At 47.3% G+C, this 18,540-nt stretch overlaps 1 protein-coding gene across 2 annotated transcripts; it reads left to right on the top strand.

Annotated features, from left to right (window-relative positions):
• The first annotated feature begins 2,323 nt into the window (after positions 1-2,323).
• Positions 2,324-17,846, top strand: epc1a (enhancer of polycomb homolog 1 (Drosophila) a). Of its 2 annotated transcripts, XM_067251345.1 has the most exons (15): positions 2,324-2,557; positions 3,934-4,044; positions 7,053-7,212; positions 7,860-8,005; positions 8,324-8,530; positions 8,699-8,847; positions 9,652-9,805; positions 10,414-10,572; positions 10,789-10,878; positions 11,121-11,269; positions 11,912-12,297; positions 14,975-15,105; positions 15,232-15,373; positions 15,586-15,910; positions 16,165-17,846. In XM_067251345.1, the coding sequence occupies exons 3-15, from the start codon at positions 7,113-7,115 to the stop codon at positions 16,235-16,237; spliced, it is 2,211 nt and encodes a 736-aa protein (XP_067107446.1). In that variant the 5' UTR covers positions 2,324-2,557; positions 3,934-4,044; positions 7,053-7,112; the 3' UTR covers positions 16,238-17,846. The 2 variants fall into 2 exon arrangements, with proteins under 2 accessions (XP_067107446.1, XP_067107445.1); XM_067251344.1 differs by lacking the exons at positions 2,324-2,557; positions 3,934-4,044 and adding an exon at positions 5,356-5,716.
• The last annotated feature ends 694 nt before the right edge of the window (positions 17,847-18,540 follow it).

Genomic DNA, 18,540 nt, shown 5'->3' on the forward strand with positions numbered 1-18,540 from the left:
GGTTGGTTTGGTTAATGGTAACTTTCTGTCTCAAACATCATTGTGGAAACCATTAGAATCCACTGGCAGGCTAAATGTCCACAACACTTTGATAACTATCACTATGAACACTGATGATATGATGACAGAATCCGAAACAAGTTAATTTATGCAGTTTCTGGGAGGCAGAGCTTGGCAGAGTGTTTGAGTGCCAGCTCAGCCTAGCATGTGTCCATCCACCAGCAGCCTAGCCTGGTCATTTGTAGCTGTGGTATATGAGTCTGCCAGGATGAACATTTCCAGGATCCTTCCTGTAAGTTCTGCCAAACCTGCCTCCACAGCTGAACCCTGCAGACGTGAAGCAAGACAAAGATGGTGATGCTCTTTTGTTCCTTTTCTGGTTTAAAATAGCAGAAACTGAGGGCATTAGTTTGTACAGAACATTAAATGCCAATTTTACACATAAGTACATACCATAAGTACATACCATAAGTACATACGTCCGTTCATGTTCCCTGTGGTCATAACAATCAAGAACACGCTTATTAATCAACCCGTATGAGTTCTTTTAATGACACCTCCTTACGATCTTAGATTTGGAAAAGAGTTATGAACAGGAAATAAAAAGGTACTTCTATCCCATTTCAGATGTACAGATGAATGCTTTTCAGATTACCCTGAATTTGTATTCTAGGGAATGTTTTTCCACCGGAACCTCACTCTGGTGGGGGACTGGGAGCGCCATGGCTTTGGGTTCCAGAGTCATAAGAAGAGGGACTTAGAGGGCTGCTGGGTGTACTTCCTACATTTGACGAGGCTCTGGCTCGGATCCTGGCGTTGATGTTGGGCTCTCTGCTGCTATGGAAACTGCTTACCACCAGCCATGACTGAAGAGAGTTTAATGGCTTCCAGAGCTGAAGAATATCCACTGGATAAGGGTTAGCCAGAGGCTTTCCGTACTCCTCCCCAAACCCTCTCTCAACGTCAGACCAAACTCACCAAACTCACTTATTGCTACACATCTCTTTGATTTGATCTGATGCTGGCTTCTGTTGCTTTGCACAGTGACAATCCAATTTACCAGACTGTCACCATGACTAACATCAACCCAAAATATAAAGCTTTGTGATTATGAGATGATGAAACTCAGTTAAACCCATTAAATCAATGGAGCGTTTAACACACACACACAACAATATATTAATAAGATGATAATTTATTAATTAAAATGCGTACAATTAAAATAGCAGACCTGTGTCCATAGGTGGATGTCCTCTGTAAGGTAAATGGGGAGTCAGGTGGCTGAGTGGTGAGGGAATCTGGCTAGTAATCCGAAGGTTGCCAGTTCGATTCATTGGTCGTCAGTTGGTCATGCCAACGTTGTGTCCTTGGGCAAGGCACTTCACCCTACTTGCCTCGGGGAGATGTCCCTGTACTTACTGTAAGTCGCTCTGGATAAGAGCGTCTGCTAAATGACTAAATGTAATGTAAATGTAAATTAGCTGTGACGTCAGACCATGAGAAAGCAGAGAAAATGTTGCATTACAAAGATGCTTGAGAATTTGCCACTACGTTGGTCTGCACTGCCCTCTAGATGAAGACTTGGTTCATCCCAATCTCTCTCATTCATTCTCTCTATGCCTCTTTCTCACCATAACCAAAGGATATGAGGAATGTCCCCTCATTGTTCTATCACAGTGAGATGAGTCCCAAGTTTCCCTTCATGACAACTAAATGCAGGAATAGTAGACAGGGAATAAACAGTAGACAGGGAATAAAACAGCCTTGCATGAACGTTTGTTTGGTGGGAGAAGGAGAGGGACACAGATGGGAGACAGAGCCCAGCTTGCAATAATTCCCTCTGGAAAGAGAATGTTTCATAACACTGCAACAGTATTGAGAATGAGATGGATAGAATTTGTTGCTATAGCACTAAATCATTATGGACCAATCCTGTCATGACTCATGAAAACCGTTCTTGAATACAAGTTCCCACTTGTTAGATAAACTGCCAATCATTGTAATACCCTTACAATTATTTATGATATACAGACAGTTGGTAGCTAAGTACATATAATTATTTATTAATATCGTTTCTCTATAATTAATATACGACCAATTGAGCTTTCAGTATTTGAAGATATCTCACAGGTCGAAAGGATGTACAATGTGATACATACACAGTAGGGCTGGTTTCCACTGAACTCATCGTTCTTGAGTTTTCTCCACAGGTGATTGGTGGCATTTTCTATCCAATCACAGACCGTCTGCAAAGTTTTTAACCCTTCTAGCTTGGTCACCGACACAACTGTGAAGCTTCTCGAGCAAAAAAAAATTCCAGTCGTGAAAACGATCTATTTTTGAGGGCTGGTTAGCTAACGTTATCTTTTCATACGGTCACTGCTGGATTATAACACTATTCATTTGAAAAGATTGGAAATCATTGCCTGGTTTTAGCTGGTCGATGCAAGTTGCTAACTGATCTCAATAGTTAGCTAGCACTACAAGATAGCTAGCTAGCAAGCTAGCATGACGACCAGAACTGTCATCATCCCCCTCCCTGGTGACGGCTTAATGGGTAAATTATCTATATATCAGTAGTGTCATCTTTTGCACTGTTTAGCCACACTGCGCTGAATGAAATATCGTCGTAATCCTGTTATTTATGTTTGAATTTAGTTTGTTGAAATAATGTATCACTAGTTGGCGAGTTATCTGGATAGCTATGGTTAGCTAGCGGCTAACTATCTGAAGTCTGATCTGGACGGGCTCTCTCTAGGCTACAGTAGCCAGCTAGCTAAAGACGACGTTTAACAGCTAGGCTACAGTATGGCTAATGGCGCTGGGTCAGTCTATTTTCTGAGTGGACTTCTGTGTTCGAATTGGAACACATTGCTAGTCAGATGGTTAAATTATTCTCATATCAATATTAGTTTTGTGCAGCGTGAATTGTCATTATTTGATTCCACATGTCTATCCGATATTAATCGCGATGATCCTTTGCGAATGCCAAGTTTTCACTTTTTGTTCTCCAAACTCATGTGGATGACACATTTTCTTCTAGGAATTAGTTCTACCCAATCTATTAAAATGGTAATTAACTAGCACCAGATTGCACTCGTTCACTAGCTTTTCTTACTAAGAGTATTAATCATTACTAGTAGACAACATCGAGTATTTGCTTTCCGGGTTAGGCTATAACTTGTGAATTGTAACTGTCTACTTAAAGTTGTATTTTCACACGATGTAGGCCAATCATCCGATTACAGTGTTGTGCTTAATGGTTCGAAGATTTTTCGTGATTTTAGCCAACGTTATTTTTCTGAGCAGTGACCAAGTTTTAAAACCTATACTAGCATAGCAAAAGTGGGTTTCGAGTGTAGTATTAGTTAGGGTGAGTGAAGAGTGGCGACATTGGGTGGTTGTCTATACTGTCCGATTTTCTTTAAATGTCCATGTAACTCTTGTCCATGTTACTAACTTTTGCGTCCCGTGTCGATGATGGAGCGTTACCATCTCCAATAAATTATATCGTTTTGAACTTCAGGGTAGGTTGAACTCCAGCACTAAATGGTCACTGTCCTATTTGCCTTGTTTAGATAGTCAAGTCTTGACTTGTCTCTCAGCAAACTGAAGAATAACTGGCTGCTAGGTGGCGCTAAAGATGCACTTCTGTGGATATTGTTCTGGTGCCTTGTTTAGATGTCAAGACGCACTCCTTAACATATTCATTGTGGAATTAATTGTGATCATCCCTCATTGCCCTGGTGTGGCTATCATGCTTAATCAAATTGTTTCTATGTTTGTTAGGCTACTGTCCTAAGTTAATTGTCATTGACTAGGCTTCGTCTTACTTTATCCAGCTGTGAATAAGAGAGTACTAAAGCTTTCTACTTAAATCCAGCCTGGATTTGCTATCCCACCTTACTCATTTGATGATCTTTATTTTTCCAGGGCTCCAAAGGCAATGGATTATGTTCTCTTTACCCAGTGGATGAAGACCATGAAGTACAATGTCATTCTTCACTCTTCTTGTCGCTGGACTCCATACCGCTGTAAATACAGGTTAGCTGCTGTTTCTCATTTAGAATCTCCCTTGGCTTTCTAACCAGTCAACGGTATGAAGACATTGCTAAGCTTTGAAGTGCTACAATTAATTTTAAATGATATACGTGTGTATACCTTAAAATGAAGGTTGTAGAAAAGGGCAAATCAGTCAATGGCTGATCAATTGGATGATTTTTAAAATATATTGTTATAACAATACTGAATAAACAAAGATTACTTTTTGAATGGGATGTAGGAAAATAATAGTATTCAATCCCAAACTAATGAAAATGAGACAGTTTGGTTCAAATTTTGAAGCACTTGCTAAATATCACAGAAAATAACACTTAGGTCACTAACTTACAGAAACTGTAAAATGCATGCTGAATTCAGACCTGAATATTGATTCACAAAACCCTTCAACAGTCAACACAAGGGGGGGACATTTACCAATAAATAGGTCCCACTGAACATCAGCACAAAACCTTGGGCCCCTACTTTGAGCTGCCGCTTTATCTTCCAGATTGGATTATTTTCAGAAATCTAGTTAATCTTCTGTTACAAATTGTTTTGTAAACTTATCAAACACACATTGATATCATTATAAAGAGTAACTGTTGCATCATCATATTGTATGCACTAAATGGATAAATCAATGCTAGTCCCTCCAACTGAAAATTATTTTTTTACAGCACAATATATAGGGTTTACTTGAGAATCTATTTAGTTGATTTTTATTTAAGTTTTTTTCTCAAAGGAAACATGTATTTTTTTGTATTTATTATTATTAGGAACCAGAAGCTTTAAAATATAAATCAGTGATGCAGTGTCATGATGAAAACATCAACAGAAAAGTTACAGGATTTCTGACAATGTCATAAATTGGCATGTATTTTGCATGATTCATTTGCAAATGAATCATTTTATTTATAGAAAGGACAAACCTATTTAGTCACGTTGTTTTCTTGCGTATTGTTCAATTTATATTTATTTGAAGTCATTACGTAACAAGTGAAAGCGTTACATAAATGTAACACGTTTCCCTTTCTGTTTTAATTACATGATTTTTTTTTGTCCACGCACTGTTATCCCAGAAAACGGGGTACGGCATACACCTTCATCAGATTTATTTATTTTTTTACCCAACCTCGGTGCCCCCGAGTACCCGCCCCCTCCTTTCTCCAAAACTGACGAACGCGCACGCGCATGAAACCGTGTGGGAATGGTTGTTTTGTGATCGGGGGTTGGGCCGCTAGGAACGATCGGAGAGTTGCAAGAGTTTGTAATGTCCGCCATGTTGGCCATGGCGTATTGAACCAGGGAGGGAGAGCGGAGCATAAGAAAAAAAGAGACCGACAGAGAGCGACCAAGACCCGGGCCTGCCCGGCTCTATGCGCATCGCCATAGACTATCCGGCTAGCCAATCGAACGGTTGACTCCTAGAGAACGTTACAGATTCATCCATGATAACTCTAAACAGAACTGTTGTTAATCTTAGGAGATCGGATAGATTTATGCTGAATCTTATATTATAAAAATGAGTAAATTGTCGTTTCGGGCACGGGCGCTGGACGCTACCAAGCCTCTACCCGTCTTCCGCTGCGAGGACTTGCCCGATCTGCACGAATATGCCTCTATCAACCGGGCAGTACCGCAAATGCCAACTGGGATGGAAAAGGAGGAGGAATCGGTATGTTTTATCGCTGCAAGACGAGTTTTCGATTTTTGAACATTTTCACATTATGAGGGGCGCCCCTATATCTTGTCTGCGCAAGCTTGCGCAAAATGGACGCCATGTCTGTTTTCCGTGCACACGATAGAACACGACGAATTTTGCACGTATTATCAGCGTTCAACTGTTATTGTGATACGATGTTTGTATTGGTTCAATATTTGATTCATACGTTGTGTTATATGTTCATATATTGCATATAATTGTGTCGGAAAGCACAAAGGAGTCACGTGATTCGTTTCTCATCCTCCATTTTGTTGACTTTCTCTTTGGTAAAGACAGTTGGGGATGGGCCTTCCAAGTGGTGTACTTGCAGTTAACATTTGCAAGGGGGAGACACAGAGCAGACATGTTTCTACGAGTGACTAGAAAGAGGGATGTGAATTGCAATCCATGACACCAAATAATATCCACAGTGTTAAATACAGAATCTTAACGTACTTGAGAAACTATATTTTGCTATATAGCTACATACAGTAGGCCATATGTGTCGGGTTTCATGTAGCCTATTGCACATGTCCAAGGATTGGCCTAAAGTATTGTAGACGTTGTCATTAATGCCATGTGTCACAACTTGTAAATTCGATTCGAGTTTCGGTGTGAACTGAGAGATAGGATGGGTGTAAAATCTAAAAAAGACCCTTCATGACTATGTGCAGCATCGGGTCCTGGTGGTTCCTGACTCACCTCAGCCGCCCCAGGGAGGCCGTGTGCTAATGTAAACAGTGGGTAGAAGGAGGGAGGGAACAGATGACTGAACCCAGCAGCTAGTCAGCATCGCTCACACAGACTGTCTCCCCCCTCTTCTGTCTCTCCCTGTATTTCTGCAACTGTTACATAACAGCCTGTAGTGATGGAGGGGAGATGAAATGTCTGTTTTACTACTAAAGGAGCTAAGTGCTGTGGCTGGCTGGCTAGCTGCCTGACCCATATTTTCTCCAGTGGGACCCGACTACACTTCAATGCCCTATTTTGTGCTTGCGTACCTGTATGTGGAAGGTGTTTGTTGGCTGGATGGCTCCTTTTGCCGAATGACCAATCATGGATGGGCCCTGCTCAACAGCAGTGGCCTTTAAATGTTCTGCGTGAGATGGATGCATTGAAGATTGTTGTCTGAAGCACACAGGAGCCTACCACCTGCACTAGCCTGTGTTTATAACAAGCGTTGGGAAAGATGTGTTCAAACCACGTCACATTGCTCTCCGAGAGATTGACAGCTAGGACAAGTCTCCGGCCAGAGAAGACACCACGTCCTCACGTGTGTGTGTGTGTTCTCTCCCTTCCCCCTTTCCAGGAGCACCATCTCCAGCGGGCCATCTCGGCGCAGCAGGTGTACGGGGAGAAGAGGGACAACATGGTGATCCCTGTCCCCGAGGCGGAGAGCAACATCGCCTACTATGAATCCCTCTACCCCGGGGACTTCAAGATGCCAAAGCAGCTCATTCACATACAGCGTGAGTAGTACCCATCAGCAGTGGGCAACTGGCCATTACGTTACATGTCGGATGTGGGTCGTGCTGTCTTCTCTTCGTGAACTGAAAAGGGCTGGTCTGTGGTTTAAATGTAATCTTTTTGCGGTATGAAGTGACTGTCGTATGCAGTGTGTCTGTGTTTTGTTTGTGTGTGTGTGTGAGTGAAGCATGTGTAAGTGATTGTAGCAGCCCCTGGGGTGTCTCTAATAGCAGCTGTGTGATCCCAGAGGTGTCCTGCTGTCTGAAAGCATTTGAGCAGACTCCAGCACTGGGGGGGGTGGGGTGGGGGGGGGGTTAGGTGCAAGGGTGGGGGAGCACAGCCCAAAAACTGATGGGTTAGAGTGGGCCACTGTCTGGATTTGTGCACCCCCATAGACCCAGGGGACCATCTCTCAGACCCATTTCCTCGCAAGCCCACACAGTGTGCATCCCTGTAGTGTGTGTGTGTGTATCCCTAGATGCTCCGCCTCGTCCTTTTAAAGATGCAGGAGGATGGAGAGGGTGCATGTGGAAAAACCAGGACAGGCTTGTCTGGGGGTGGCTGCACGGTACTCGCTGGAAATGGGATTTCTTAAATGTTACTGCATGGAGGTTCTCACCGGGTCCCTCCTCTTCCCCCCGCGTGTCAGCTTTCAGCCTGGACACGGAGCAGCCCGACTACGACCTGGACTCTGAGGACGAGGCGTTTGTGAATAAGCTGAAGAAGAAGATGGAGATCACCGCCCTGCAGTTTGAGGAGATGATCGACCGTCTTGAGAAGGGCAGCGGCCAGCAGGTGCGTGGACCCGCCTCGCTCCGCAGGAGGGCTGCCCTCGCTCCGCTGGGCCAATCGCTACACACACACACACTCTGACTCGCTAACAGCCAATGGCCTTTCGGCATGCTTGTAAATGATGAATCCGAATTTTCGGTGCTACAAATGACAATCCATAATATGGTTTCTCATTCCTGTTGAGCAAAAAAAAACAAAAAAGGTTCAACAAAACAGCGCTGGCAGACTGTAGGGCTTTTGATCGTTATCGGCGTAGCACAGCTGAGGTGTGCCGGTTTGGCGTTGAGAGATAACAGTGCGGCCTTGCGATCCCCCTCCCAGGCGCTGAGCCTGCAGGAGGCCAAGCTCCTGCTGAAGGAGGACGACGAGCTCATCCAGGAGGTGTACGACTACTGGAGCCGCAAGAGGAAAGGCTGCAAGAGCGGCACGCTGCACCCCACCGTGAAGCAGGAGAGGAGGGACGGATCCAGCACCAGCGACCCCTACGTGGCCTTCCGCCGCCGCACGGAGAAGATGCAGACCAGGAAGGTGAGTCCCCGCTGGTGGGGGAACTGGGTGTCTGGGAAGAGGGTGGGGGGGTTCGACGGGTATTCTGTAGAAGAAATGCCTGTCTCTGTGTGAGAAAAGAAAGCGAGGGCATTTTCAGGAGGTCAAGCCCCCCCCTGTTTCAAAACCGTCCAATGATTCTCCTTCCAGAACCGCAAGAACGACGAGGCGTCCTACGAGAAGATGCTGAAGCTGAGGAGGGACCTGAGCCGAGCCGTCACCATCCTGGAGATGATCAAGAGGAGGGAGAAGAGCAAGAGGGAGCTGCTGCACCTCACCCTGGAGATCGTGGAGAAGAGGTGAGGGGCCGCAAAGCAGGAGGGAACAGCTGCGTGGGGTTTTGTCACGTGGTCATTCCTCCCGAGACTTGGGAGGTCCGTCGTGGTCGTTTCCTTCAGGGATTTGCTGTGGTATTTTTAAACACAATTTCGTACGCTCAGAGTTTGTGTGCGGTGGAGTCCCAGTTTTTTTGCCCCCGAAAGGTCGTGTTTTGCAGCCCCGAGACATGGGTTGTTATTGTAGACTGACGGCTCCTACTCAAGGCTATTTTGGCTTAGCTTGCCTGCCTGGGGTGCGTTGCTAGCGATGTTATGCGTACCTGTGTTGGGGGTTGTTATTTATTGGAGGCAAGCTTGGCCGCTTCGGTGACTTGGGTACATTGCTGTGTACTGCGTGGTCACTTTATTTGGGGGCTGGGAAGTAAAATCATCAAGGTGACTTTCAGTCCATATAAAGTCTCTGGTTTATATACAATCTTTAGTGTTGAGCATATATTTAGAGTTCCAGTGGTTTCCACCCACACACCGTTGCGGTTCTCACAGTATCTAAACACGGCTTCTGAATGGGATGAATTTCATCTGAAAGGGATCCTGTCACCAACAGATGTAAAGTGGAATCCTTCCCCCTTGAAGCACTTTTTTGATTTGCGGTAACATTTCAATTCTCCCTGTTATCAGAGCCCCGCCTCCGCTCGTCTCTGGGAGCTTTTCCCCACCCGCCGCGGGGGAGGGGGTTCCGTTCTTGCGGTGTAGCACCATGTGGTTGGCTGGGAAAGAGCCGATTCTACTTGATCTTTCATTATGCTTCCTCTGCCTCTGTACCAGGAACGTGATGCCCGACTTTGGCAGTGAGGTGATGGCCGAGGCGCTGGCCCAGCGCGCCCTGGTCAAGCCCGTCTACGCCATCCCCATCCCCCTGTCCAGCAGCAACCAGTACCGCCACCAGGACCACATGGACCTGAAGGACTACAAAACCAAGGTGAGCGAGGATGCCAGCGGTCCAATGGCCCTGGGCCTCTCCTCTCCTCCCCCCACAGCACCCTCACCTCACGTCCTTCATGATGTCTGGATGAACTGCCCCTGCGGCAGCTCTACCTCTTCACTTCCTCTCCCTGGGGTCCCCCTCGCTTCTCTTCTTTTTGTTCTCCATTCTGCCAGCTGATTGACTCTATTGTTCCCTTATCTACCCATTTAACCATGTATTGATGGAAACTCTCCCCCCCCCCCCTCCCCACTACCACCACGCCCCTTGCTTATCTCCCCAAGGAGGAAAGGGTTTGAATAGAAGTTGACTAACCCCCCGCCGTGCTGGAGTGTGTTCAGGCACGGAGTGGGCAGGGTCTTTAGGGAGTTTAGGAGGGATACGCACACGCCATCTGCCCGGGACGTTCAGCATCTGGCACGCGCTCCTATCTGCATATCAATGACCCTCCACTCTGTGCTGCTTCTACCCGCGCGCGTGCACCTTCAGTGTTTCCAATCAGACGCTTCCATTAGATCTGGCTCTGCAGGCCTGATTGGTGGGGGAGGGAGGGGGGACTGTGTGACGGCATCTCTGACCCGGGTGTGTGTGTGTGTGTTTCCCAGCCGGAGAAGACGGAGGTGGTCCGGACGAAAAGGAAATATGAGAAGAAGCCCAAGATCCCGGCCGTGTCGGCGCCCCCCCACTCAGGCCCCTCTGTGTTCAACCCCAAGGACCTGAACCAGTACGACTTCCCCAGCTCGGACGACGAAGCCTTCTCCCAGGTACAGCCCCGGAAACCGCTGCATGAGACCCTTTTAGCTTACATCCATGGAATTGATCCAACACCTAAATGTTTTTGGCACTTCCTATGGACTGTACATAGTCATGTGGTCGTGATGGGATCTGACTGTGGTACGGGGTTGGTGACTTGCAGCGTGTGTGCCCCAGATCTGACACTAGCTGTTTGTTTACCTTTCCTCCCTCCATGTGGAGTTCAGGTCCATTCAGGTTCCTCTGAGGCCGAAGAGGAGAATGACCCAGATGGCTGCTACGCCTTCCGCAGGAAGGCCGGCTGTCAGTACTACGCTGTGAGTGCCCTCCCCTTGACACACAAACACACACACGCTGGTCTATTTTTAGCCCCCGGTGGCCGAGCGGCCAGTCTGCAGTTTGGCTGCCAAAGACATCCCTCTTCCACGCTCTAGTGGCCCGATCAATGCACTGACAGTCTCTCTCCCCCTCTCTCTCTCTCTCCATCATGCTTTCTCCCCCTCTTGTCTCTTCTCTCATTTCTTCCCTGTCTCTCTCTCCCTCTCTTTCCTCTCCTCAGTCTCGACCGAACCGGAGCGCCAGCTGGCCCTGGGCGAGCCCCGAGGAGGGCGGGCTGGGCGACCCGCGCTACCGCTACTGCCTCACCTCCCTCAGCGTTCCCCGCCGCTGCGTGGGGTTGGCACGGCGACGCGTCGGCCGAGGGGGCAGGTGAGCTGCAGCCCTCCCCCACCCCACCCCCCCACCCCCGATACCGCAGCCATAATGGAATAACAATATATTCACTTAGCGTGATGCTTTTATTCAACCACTCTACCACTGAGATGAACCCTTCCCTCACACCACCCCATACCACTTTCCGTGTATAAATAAAGTTTGATTTAACTTGAGCTGCAAAGAAGTGATTGAAGCAACCAGCCAGGAACACGGCAGGGTTCAGCCCCGCACCATGGTGGGAAAAGCCTCCACCCCCCCTCCCCGTGGGCCCAGTCTAGTTTAGAAGAGTCACACGGAGATCCTACGCCTTTTGATGAGCCCCCACTGGTGGCTTCATCAGACGTTACATTCGTTCTCAGCGTGTGAATCGCTAGGCGCACCCACGTCGGGGTGTAATAAACACATTTATTGTTGTATAGGGGTTAGGAACAGATAAGGGCCGGAGGCAGCTCAGGGTTCACAGTGCTGTTACCTGCTCGCTAGCTGACGTTTAATTATGCCTGTTATCAGAGCAGAAGACCTCAGGGCTAGACAGGGAGACTGAAGAACCTTTAGACTAGCCTGTATAGTGACACCTGATGTATTGGTGTGGTTATCATGTCTGTTCTGTAACGAGGGCCTCTGGTTCCATCGCAGGATCTTGCTGGACAGAGCCCATTCGGACCTGGACAGCGTTTTCCAGAGTCTGGACTCGGACCCCGAAACGGAACCGCTCACCCCGGCCTCGCCGCTCCGCGACTCCACCGCCAGTACCTCAGCAAACAATACCTCGAGTGCATCCCTCCCGACCTCCACCTCCTCTTTGCCATCGTCAGTACACGCGGACCTCAACGAGATTCTTTTGAACATTAAGTCATGCCGCTGGAGGCACTTTAGACCACGGACGCTATCCCATCCCCGCTCGGGTGGAGGTGACACGTCACGAAGAGGATTTAAGGGCACGCCGTTGGGGCAGTCTGGGACGCTGGGCTCAGGAGGTGCCCCCCAGCACCGCACGGGCCCCCCTCCCGCCCCTGTACACGGTGAGCGCCTGTCTGACACAGTTGGTTTCGGGGTTGTCTTTTCCGAGGCGATACGGTGGCCATCCTATGTTTGTTTGGTGTCGGCACCTCCAATTTAGCTTGGACCCCTGGCAGAGGGGGGGGGGGGGGGGGTGGGTGGGAGGAATGATGCATGGATGCCACAAAGTGTGCATAGTGCTAAGCAACAGATACTCAGGCAGAGCCTGGGGCTTAGAAGGGCCAGCTAGGTCATGAAGGTGCCTAGCAAAAGCAGCTGAGCGCCTGCCTGAAAGAGCCTGTTTGGGGGGGGGTTTGACCCCACGAGACTTTCTCTCAGAAGGCCATGTTTCTGGCACAGCTGGGAATGCTTCAGTGTTGAGAGGAAGCAGGTTCCGAAGAACGTGTGTGTGTGTGTGTATGTAGAGGAGTATAATTGGAATATGTTCCCATGCATGAAATGACAAGGGCTGCCTTTTTGTTTCATTGGATTTCGGTGTGTTTGCTGAGAGAGAGATGTCTTGAAAAGGTGGCGTTCTGTGCCAAAGTGTAAATGCCAATCTTAATGAGGCTTCAATGCTAGCTCTCTTCTGTCTCTTACACAAACACTGCTGCTGCTGTGCCTTGTTGGAATACATGAGTTGCTTCTGGAGCAACTGTCAATTAGCCAATGTGTTTGTATGAATATAGCAGTAAGGGGGCAGAGAGTCCCAGCAAGCTGAATGCAGACCACCCGAAGTCACGGACATCTCCTCTTGACACTTCTGCTGTTTTCTTTGTTGACTTTGGTACTCCTTGCAGAGAGGCCTGGCGTGAACCATTATGCTGCGCTACTTTCAATATCACAGAAACATGTCATGCTTGGAAATCAGTTATATCATTTTAGTAGCGGGTTTTGTAACTTCCTTATTGTCCTCTTCATATTTTCTTCCCTCCAAGCTTTGTTGTCCTGCTGACATGCTTAGGAGCACGTTTCCTCTGCTAGGTGTCTCAGATATGTGGTTGCCATACAACAAAAAAGGATCAGTGTAAATCAAAGCCTGTTTCCCTGCCTAGATGTACTCGTATGCATAGGCATCTTTCAGCGTATTATTGTATCACAGACGTACATTTTTTGTAGGGATCCGACACATCCACAAACGGTAGACATGCATGCAGTGGAAAACGATCAAAAACATCCTCCCACCCTGGGCTAAGATTTCTGGAGACTGACAGTAATAATACTGACAGTAATAATACTGTCACTCCTTTTAAGGTTGTCTTTCACATTCCTGAAAGAAGCATTTTGAAACTATTATTGTTACACAAGGACAGTTTCAAGTAGCCTAGATATCTTTCCAACTTTTTAAATGAGCATATTTAATCTTCAGTCTGCCCTTCTGGACACGTAGTTTCTCTAGTTGTTATTCCGCTGCATTGCTGCTTCCTTATTCATTCAAGCCGTAATCACTGTTCAGACTTTGTATTCAATGAAAAACCTAAACCACCCTCCTGGCTCTCACCTGGTCCATGTCTGGCCTAAAGCTTGGCCCCCCCGACCAACACCGCCCATCAGTGTTGCATTCAACAAATATTTCCTCTTTCGTTTCCCCAATTCCTTCCTCTGACATCTGCAGTGATTGAATGAGCATCCAGTATTCTTAGTGTGGAGAGATTTCCTGTTGGGCGAGGAGCAGCTGTGTCCTGTTAGCCTGCTAGCACAAGTCCATGATGAGGGTCAGCCTGCCTGCGTCACCTGATCTCACCCGGTTCATTCTTGGATGAGATCCGTCAAGAGTCCCTCCAGGCCTCCTGACGTCTCCAGCCCCGTTCACAGAACTAGCAGATCATCAGCCCTGCGTCAGGCTGCCCTGCGTCAGTCAGGCTGCACTCTTTGGGAGAGAGCCTGCACTCTGTTTCCACTGGGCCCTCACCACCGAACCACTCCATTTACAGGATGTTCCATAACCAGTCAGTTGATGCTGTTGATGGGTGTTAAATTGTAGTTCAGGTGTGAGTGCCAGACTGTGCAGACCTTGTGATTGGATGTCCTCTGGCCTCCACTCCGAGTACCGTGATCATATTAGGAGGGTCTATTTTGGCCAGGCTGTTAGTCATCAGGAGCATGGACGTGCAGTTACATAGGGTCATTGGAGGAGATGTTGTAAAGAACTGGTTGAAGCTTTCTTGTCTTGTGCACACTATCCCCGTGGATCTCAAATCCTTGATGGGAGTGTTGTACCTATAACAATGATTAGCAGTGCTCACTTCCAAGTGCAGCCTTATGCCTGGTTCTTCTGACGGGGTCTGGAGGCATGTGTTTGAACACAACGCAGCCTGTGAGAAACCAAGGATGTATGACACGGAAACCTAAAAATGGGCTTGTGCTTTTGAGCCTGAAACTGGTCCCCCTCAAATTGATTTCACTGACTAAAATCTCTCAGTAACGACTTGGCTATTGATTTGCTTTGATTTACTACATTGAACATGTATGCTTTTCTGAGTGAAGAAGCAGGGCTTGAAATTAAATTCTTTACTTGGTAGCACTGGTGCTCCCAACTTAAAAAAAAGTTATGAGCACTAGCAAAGATTTAGGAGCACTCGCCGAAGAACTTCGAATTGTCTTTTCACTTCTTCAAATGGGTACGAGTTAGCTCCAAGTGCTTTGGGATAACTTATTTTTCCTAGAAAGCTGATTGTGTGTGTGTTTGTGTGTGTCTAGTGTTCACAGCAGAGCAGTACCAGCAGCACCAGGAGCAGTTGGCCCTCATGCAGAAACAGCAGCTGGAGCAAATCCAACAGCAGCAGCAGAAGCAGGCAGCAGAGACCATCAACGCCACACCCAACACACAGGTCAGTGCCCCCCACAACCTGAGGATTCCCCCCCCCCAACATGGCTCAGTGCCCCCAGTCTTCGCTCCACCGCCTAGACGCCTCTCCCCGAGTTGCTCACCAGGTGTGTGCGTGTGTTCTGTCCAGATCCTGGTGATTAAGACGCTAGATCAGGCCAGCGCCCAGTTCGCCGCCTCGGCCCTTCTCACGTCAGACCAGCTGCTGGCCTTGAAGTCTAAGGAGGAGGGGGGGCTGGGAAGTGGAGTCAACGGGGTCCTCCCCAGTTCAGGTGAGTTCACTGAAATGGACCAGAACTTTTCCCCATCTACCCATGTGGGAGCCAAGTCTACGTCATCCTTTGAGTGCTAAATCATACGTTCACAACGCACATTTTTAAAGCTCTGCATTGATGAGCATCAAAGGGTATTGCTGGGATATGTTGGTGAACTGGACCTGGTTCAGACGGTGGACTAAGCTCTGTTGTTGCGTGTGTCCTGCCAGGCGTCTACAAGGGCTTACACATCTCCAGCACCACCTCTGCTCCGCACCTCGCCACCCAGTCCCCCCCGATCTTCCTCCAGCCCTCCGCCAACACCACCCCTCCCTCCCCCGCCAGCGCCACTCTGGCTCCCGCCCCCAACGCCCACGGCGTCCCCAACGCCACTCAGGTCCTGCTCGGCAACAACCTCCGCCTGAGCGTCCCGGCCGGGCGCCACATACCCAGGACCCTGGGCGGCGTGACGGCGTCTGCCTTAAAGCTGGCCACGGCCTCCAACTGTCAGATGCCCAAGGTCACCGGGACTGGCACCATGGACATGGGCTCCAGGTGAGGGAGAAGGATGCTCTCACACACACACACACACAGCTAGCGCCGTGTAGTGGACAGCTTTTTTGGGGGCCACATAATGGTAAGGTGTTATGTAAATGTAGCCTGGTGCTTTCCTGATGTTTAACATCCGAGGTGACCCTGATTTTCTCGAATGTCTTCCCGCCGTTCACCCATAGCCATGGTGGGAGCGTCGCTGCCTCTGTACATGCACCAGTCGTGTTTCTACATCTCCGTGTTCTTTCCGTCCTCAGGGATAATCACGACCAAGACAAACCAGCACTGACCAGCCTGGCGGACAACACAATGGCCATGGAGGTGACGTAGTGGCCGATGTCACCCCCCACCCCCCTCTCCGACTCCCATCTCTCTGTCCTCCGCCAGGCCCCCCCCCCCCCCCCCCCCCCCGGCCCTCTAGGTGCTGTGCATCGTAGCAGTGGGAATGCAAAAGAGACAGCAGGACTTTCTCTCACACACACACACGCATACTGACTGGTCTCCATGGCAACCGCGGGGGGATCGGACGCAATTCTCATCTCCATGCTTTTTAAAACTTTTTTTTCATTTCTCGTTATTGTTAATAAGAGTAAAATTGACATCTGTAAATTATGAATATGGCAAATTAGTATCTGTACAGTAACTACATATTTGTAATACACTTCCCCCTACCCCTTCTTGTACATATGTTACTTGAATACAGAACTGTCCATTTGTGATGTTTTGCACTTGGGAATAAAAACGAGAGAAAAAAACGGAAACTACGAACCATGTTGTGTGAGAGATGCGAGAGTTGTATAAAAGACTAGCTTCATCATGTGCATGGTGCAGAGCCTGCTGTTTTATCTATTTATTGTGCTGTGTTTACAGTTTCTGTTTTTCTTTTTTTTTTCTTTTTTGTAATTTCTTTTTCTTTTGTTTTCTTTTTTTGTACACTGTATCTTCATTGGTTTCTGTGCTGTAGTAAATGTTTGGTAGCTACGGACTCCTGGGTATGTTGTATTATGGTGACTCCCCCCTGAGGGAGCACTGCACTTCCCTTGTGGAATTCAAAGTGGTGACATGCATACATACAGACTCTGTGGTGAGGAGAGCCGGAGGAGAAGAAGGCTGGCTTTGGTTTACTGAATGGGGGGGGCTTTCTCTCTCTCTCTCTCTCTCTCTTCGTGGGATCTTCCATTTACATTGTCCTGACACAAGTAACAAAATGGCAGTGAAGTCTCTTCTTCCCAGAAGCCTCTGCTGCTTCTGACTCAAAGCACTATTGGTTTTGTTTGTTTTATGGTTTTGATAATTATTGATGCTGCTTTTGTATTGATACTTTTGGTCTGTCTTTTTCATGCAATGGGAGTCCTCAGATTTATTTTAAGCCCTACCAATCTTTTTTTCTTTTATACTGCAGAATTTAGTTATTTTTGTAATTACACCTGTTTTGTGGTCAACTTGATTGTAAGCTTCTCCTTTTGAAAGACTTCATTATTTTGTTACTTGTTTGTGCATAGGTGATAAGGGAGGTGAGCAGCAGTTATGGCTGTACGTGTATCATCATCATTCCATTTTCTGACAAGGAAAAAAAAAAAGAAAAGCTAACAGGTTATGGAGGAAAGCTGCTTCTTCCCTCTCTTTCCCCACCTTTTTGTTTTGGAAAAAAAGAAAAATCTCCAGACGGCTGCAAGGCCAAAAAACCACAAGTATCGGGTGCCTTCCCTCGGGAATTCTATATGTGCTCTCTTCTGTGAAGAGTTAGGCACAAAGACAGTGCTACTTAGTAGTACTCCTCGTCTGTGTCCAGGATCTGAGTGTCCAGTCCGATGGCAGGATATATCCTTGAGGTTTTCTTGTCCCACCTGGAGGCTGAAAAGACAAAAAAAAAAAAAAGAAATGTGACAGAACTTTAACGGAAAAATATGACAATAAAGCCCAGGGCATTATATGTGAACTTTATAGACTTGCTGTTTTTGTGTGTGGGTGTGTACACTGTACAAAGAATATTTGAATGATTTTATGTCTACTTAGCTACGAGTGATGGAACATGAATAAACTAAACATCCTGGTCAATGTTGACAATGGGTTTAGTCAAGAGATATATTTAAGACTTGATTGAATAGATCCATGGTGAGACATTAATGAAAGTTTATTTGATAATACTACAGTCACATGCATATTGAGGTTTAAAGCCTTTCTCTCGTTTCCAAGTGTTAGTGAAAATTCTCCTAATGGTTGCAAGCAGCAAATTTGTCATTTGCTGTAGAATGGCGTGATGAAAGCAGAGAAACCTTGAGTTGATTAGCCATTGTGTGTGTGGGTGGAGGTTGTACTGGGAGAACTACCTTGGCTTAGGGAGAGACCTGTGGTGTGGAATCAATTATACACTGCATGCCTCTGACATGAATGCTCTCACTCAATCAGACACACAGTGACCCACAGTGACAATTCTTCTCACCATGACAACGCTCGGTTTTGAAAATTCAGCCAGGCAAAATAGCCCCCTTTTCACACTTCGCTTCTGGGAACTCAACCTGTGTGCCAACTATAGTTTTACGGGCGCGCGCTCCATGCTAATAATTCATTTCGAATTTCCGGGCGTTGGCGCAGCATTTGGGTATGGGGGAAACTGGACAGGGTGACAGAAA

The sequence above is a fragment of the Osmerus mordax genome, chromosome 15 (assembly GCF_038355195.1).
Source record: "Osmerus mordax isolate fOsmMor3 chromosome 15, fOsmMor3.pri, whole genome shotgun sequence".
NCBI lineage: Eukaryota > Metazoa > Chordata > Actinopteri > Osmeriformes > Osmeridae > Osmerus > Osmerus mordax.

What these genes read in the sequence shown, in the direction of transcription:
- epc1a (XM_067251344.1), top strand. Translation starts at nt 5,564, where the DNA reads ATGAGTAAATTGTCGTTTCGGGCACGGGCGCTGGACGCTACCAAGCCT. An exon ending in GCAGCTCATTCACATACAGC is followed by an intron (nt 7,213 to 7,859) that starts GTGAGTAGTACC and finishes CCCGCGTGTCAG; the next exon opens with CTTTCAGCCTGGACACGGAG. An exon ending in CCGGCTGTCAGTACTACGCT is followed by an intron (nt 10,879 to 11,120) that starts GTGAGTGCCCTC and finishes TCCTCTCCTCAG; the next exon opens with TCTCGACCGAACCGGAGCGC.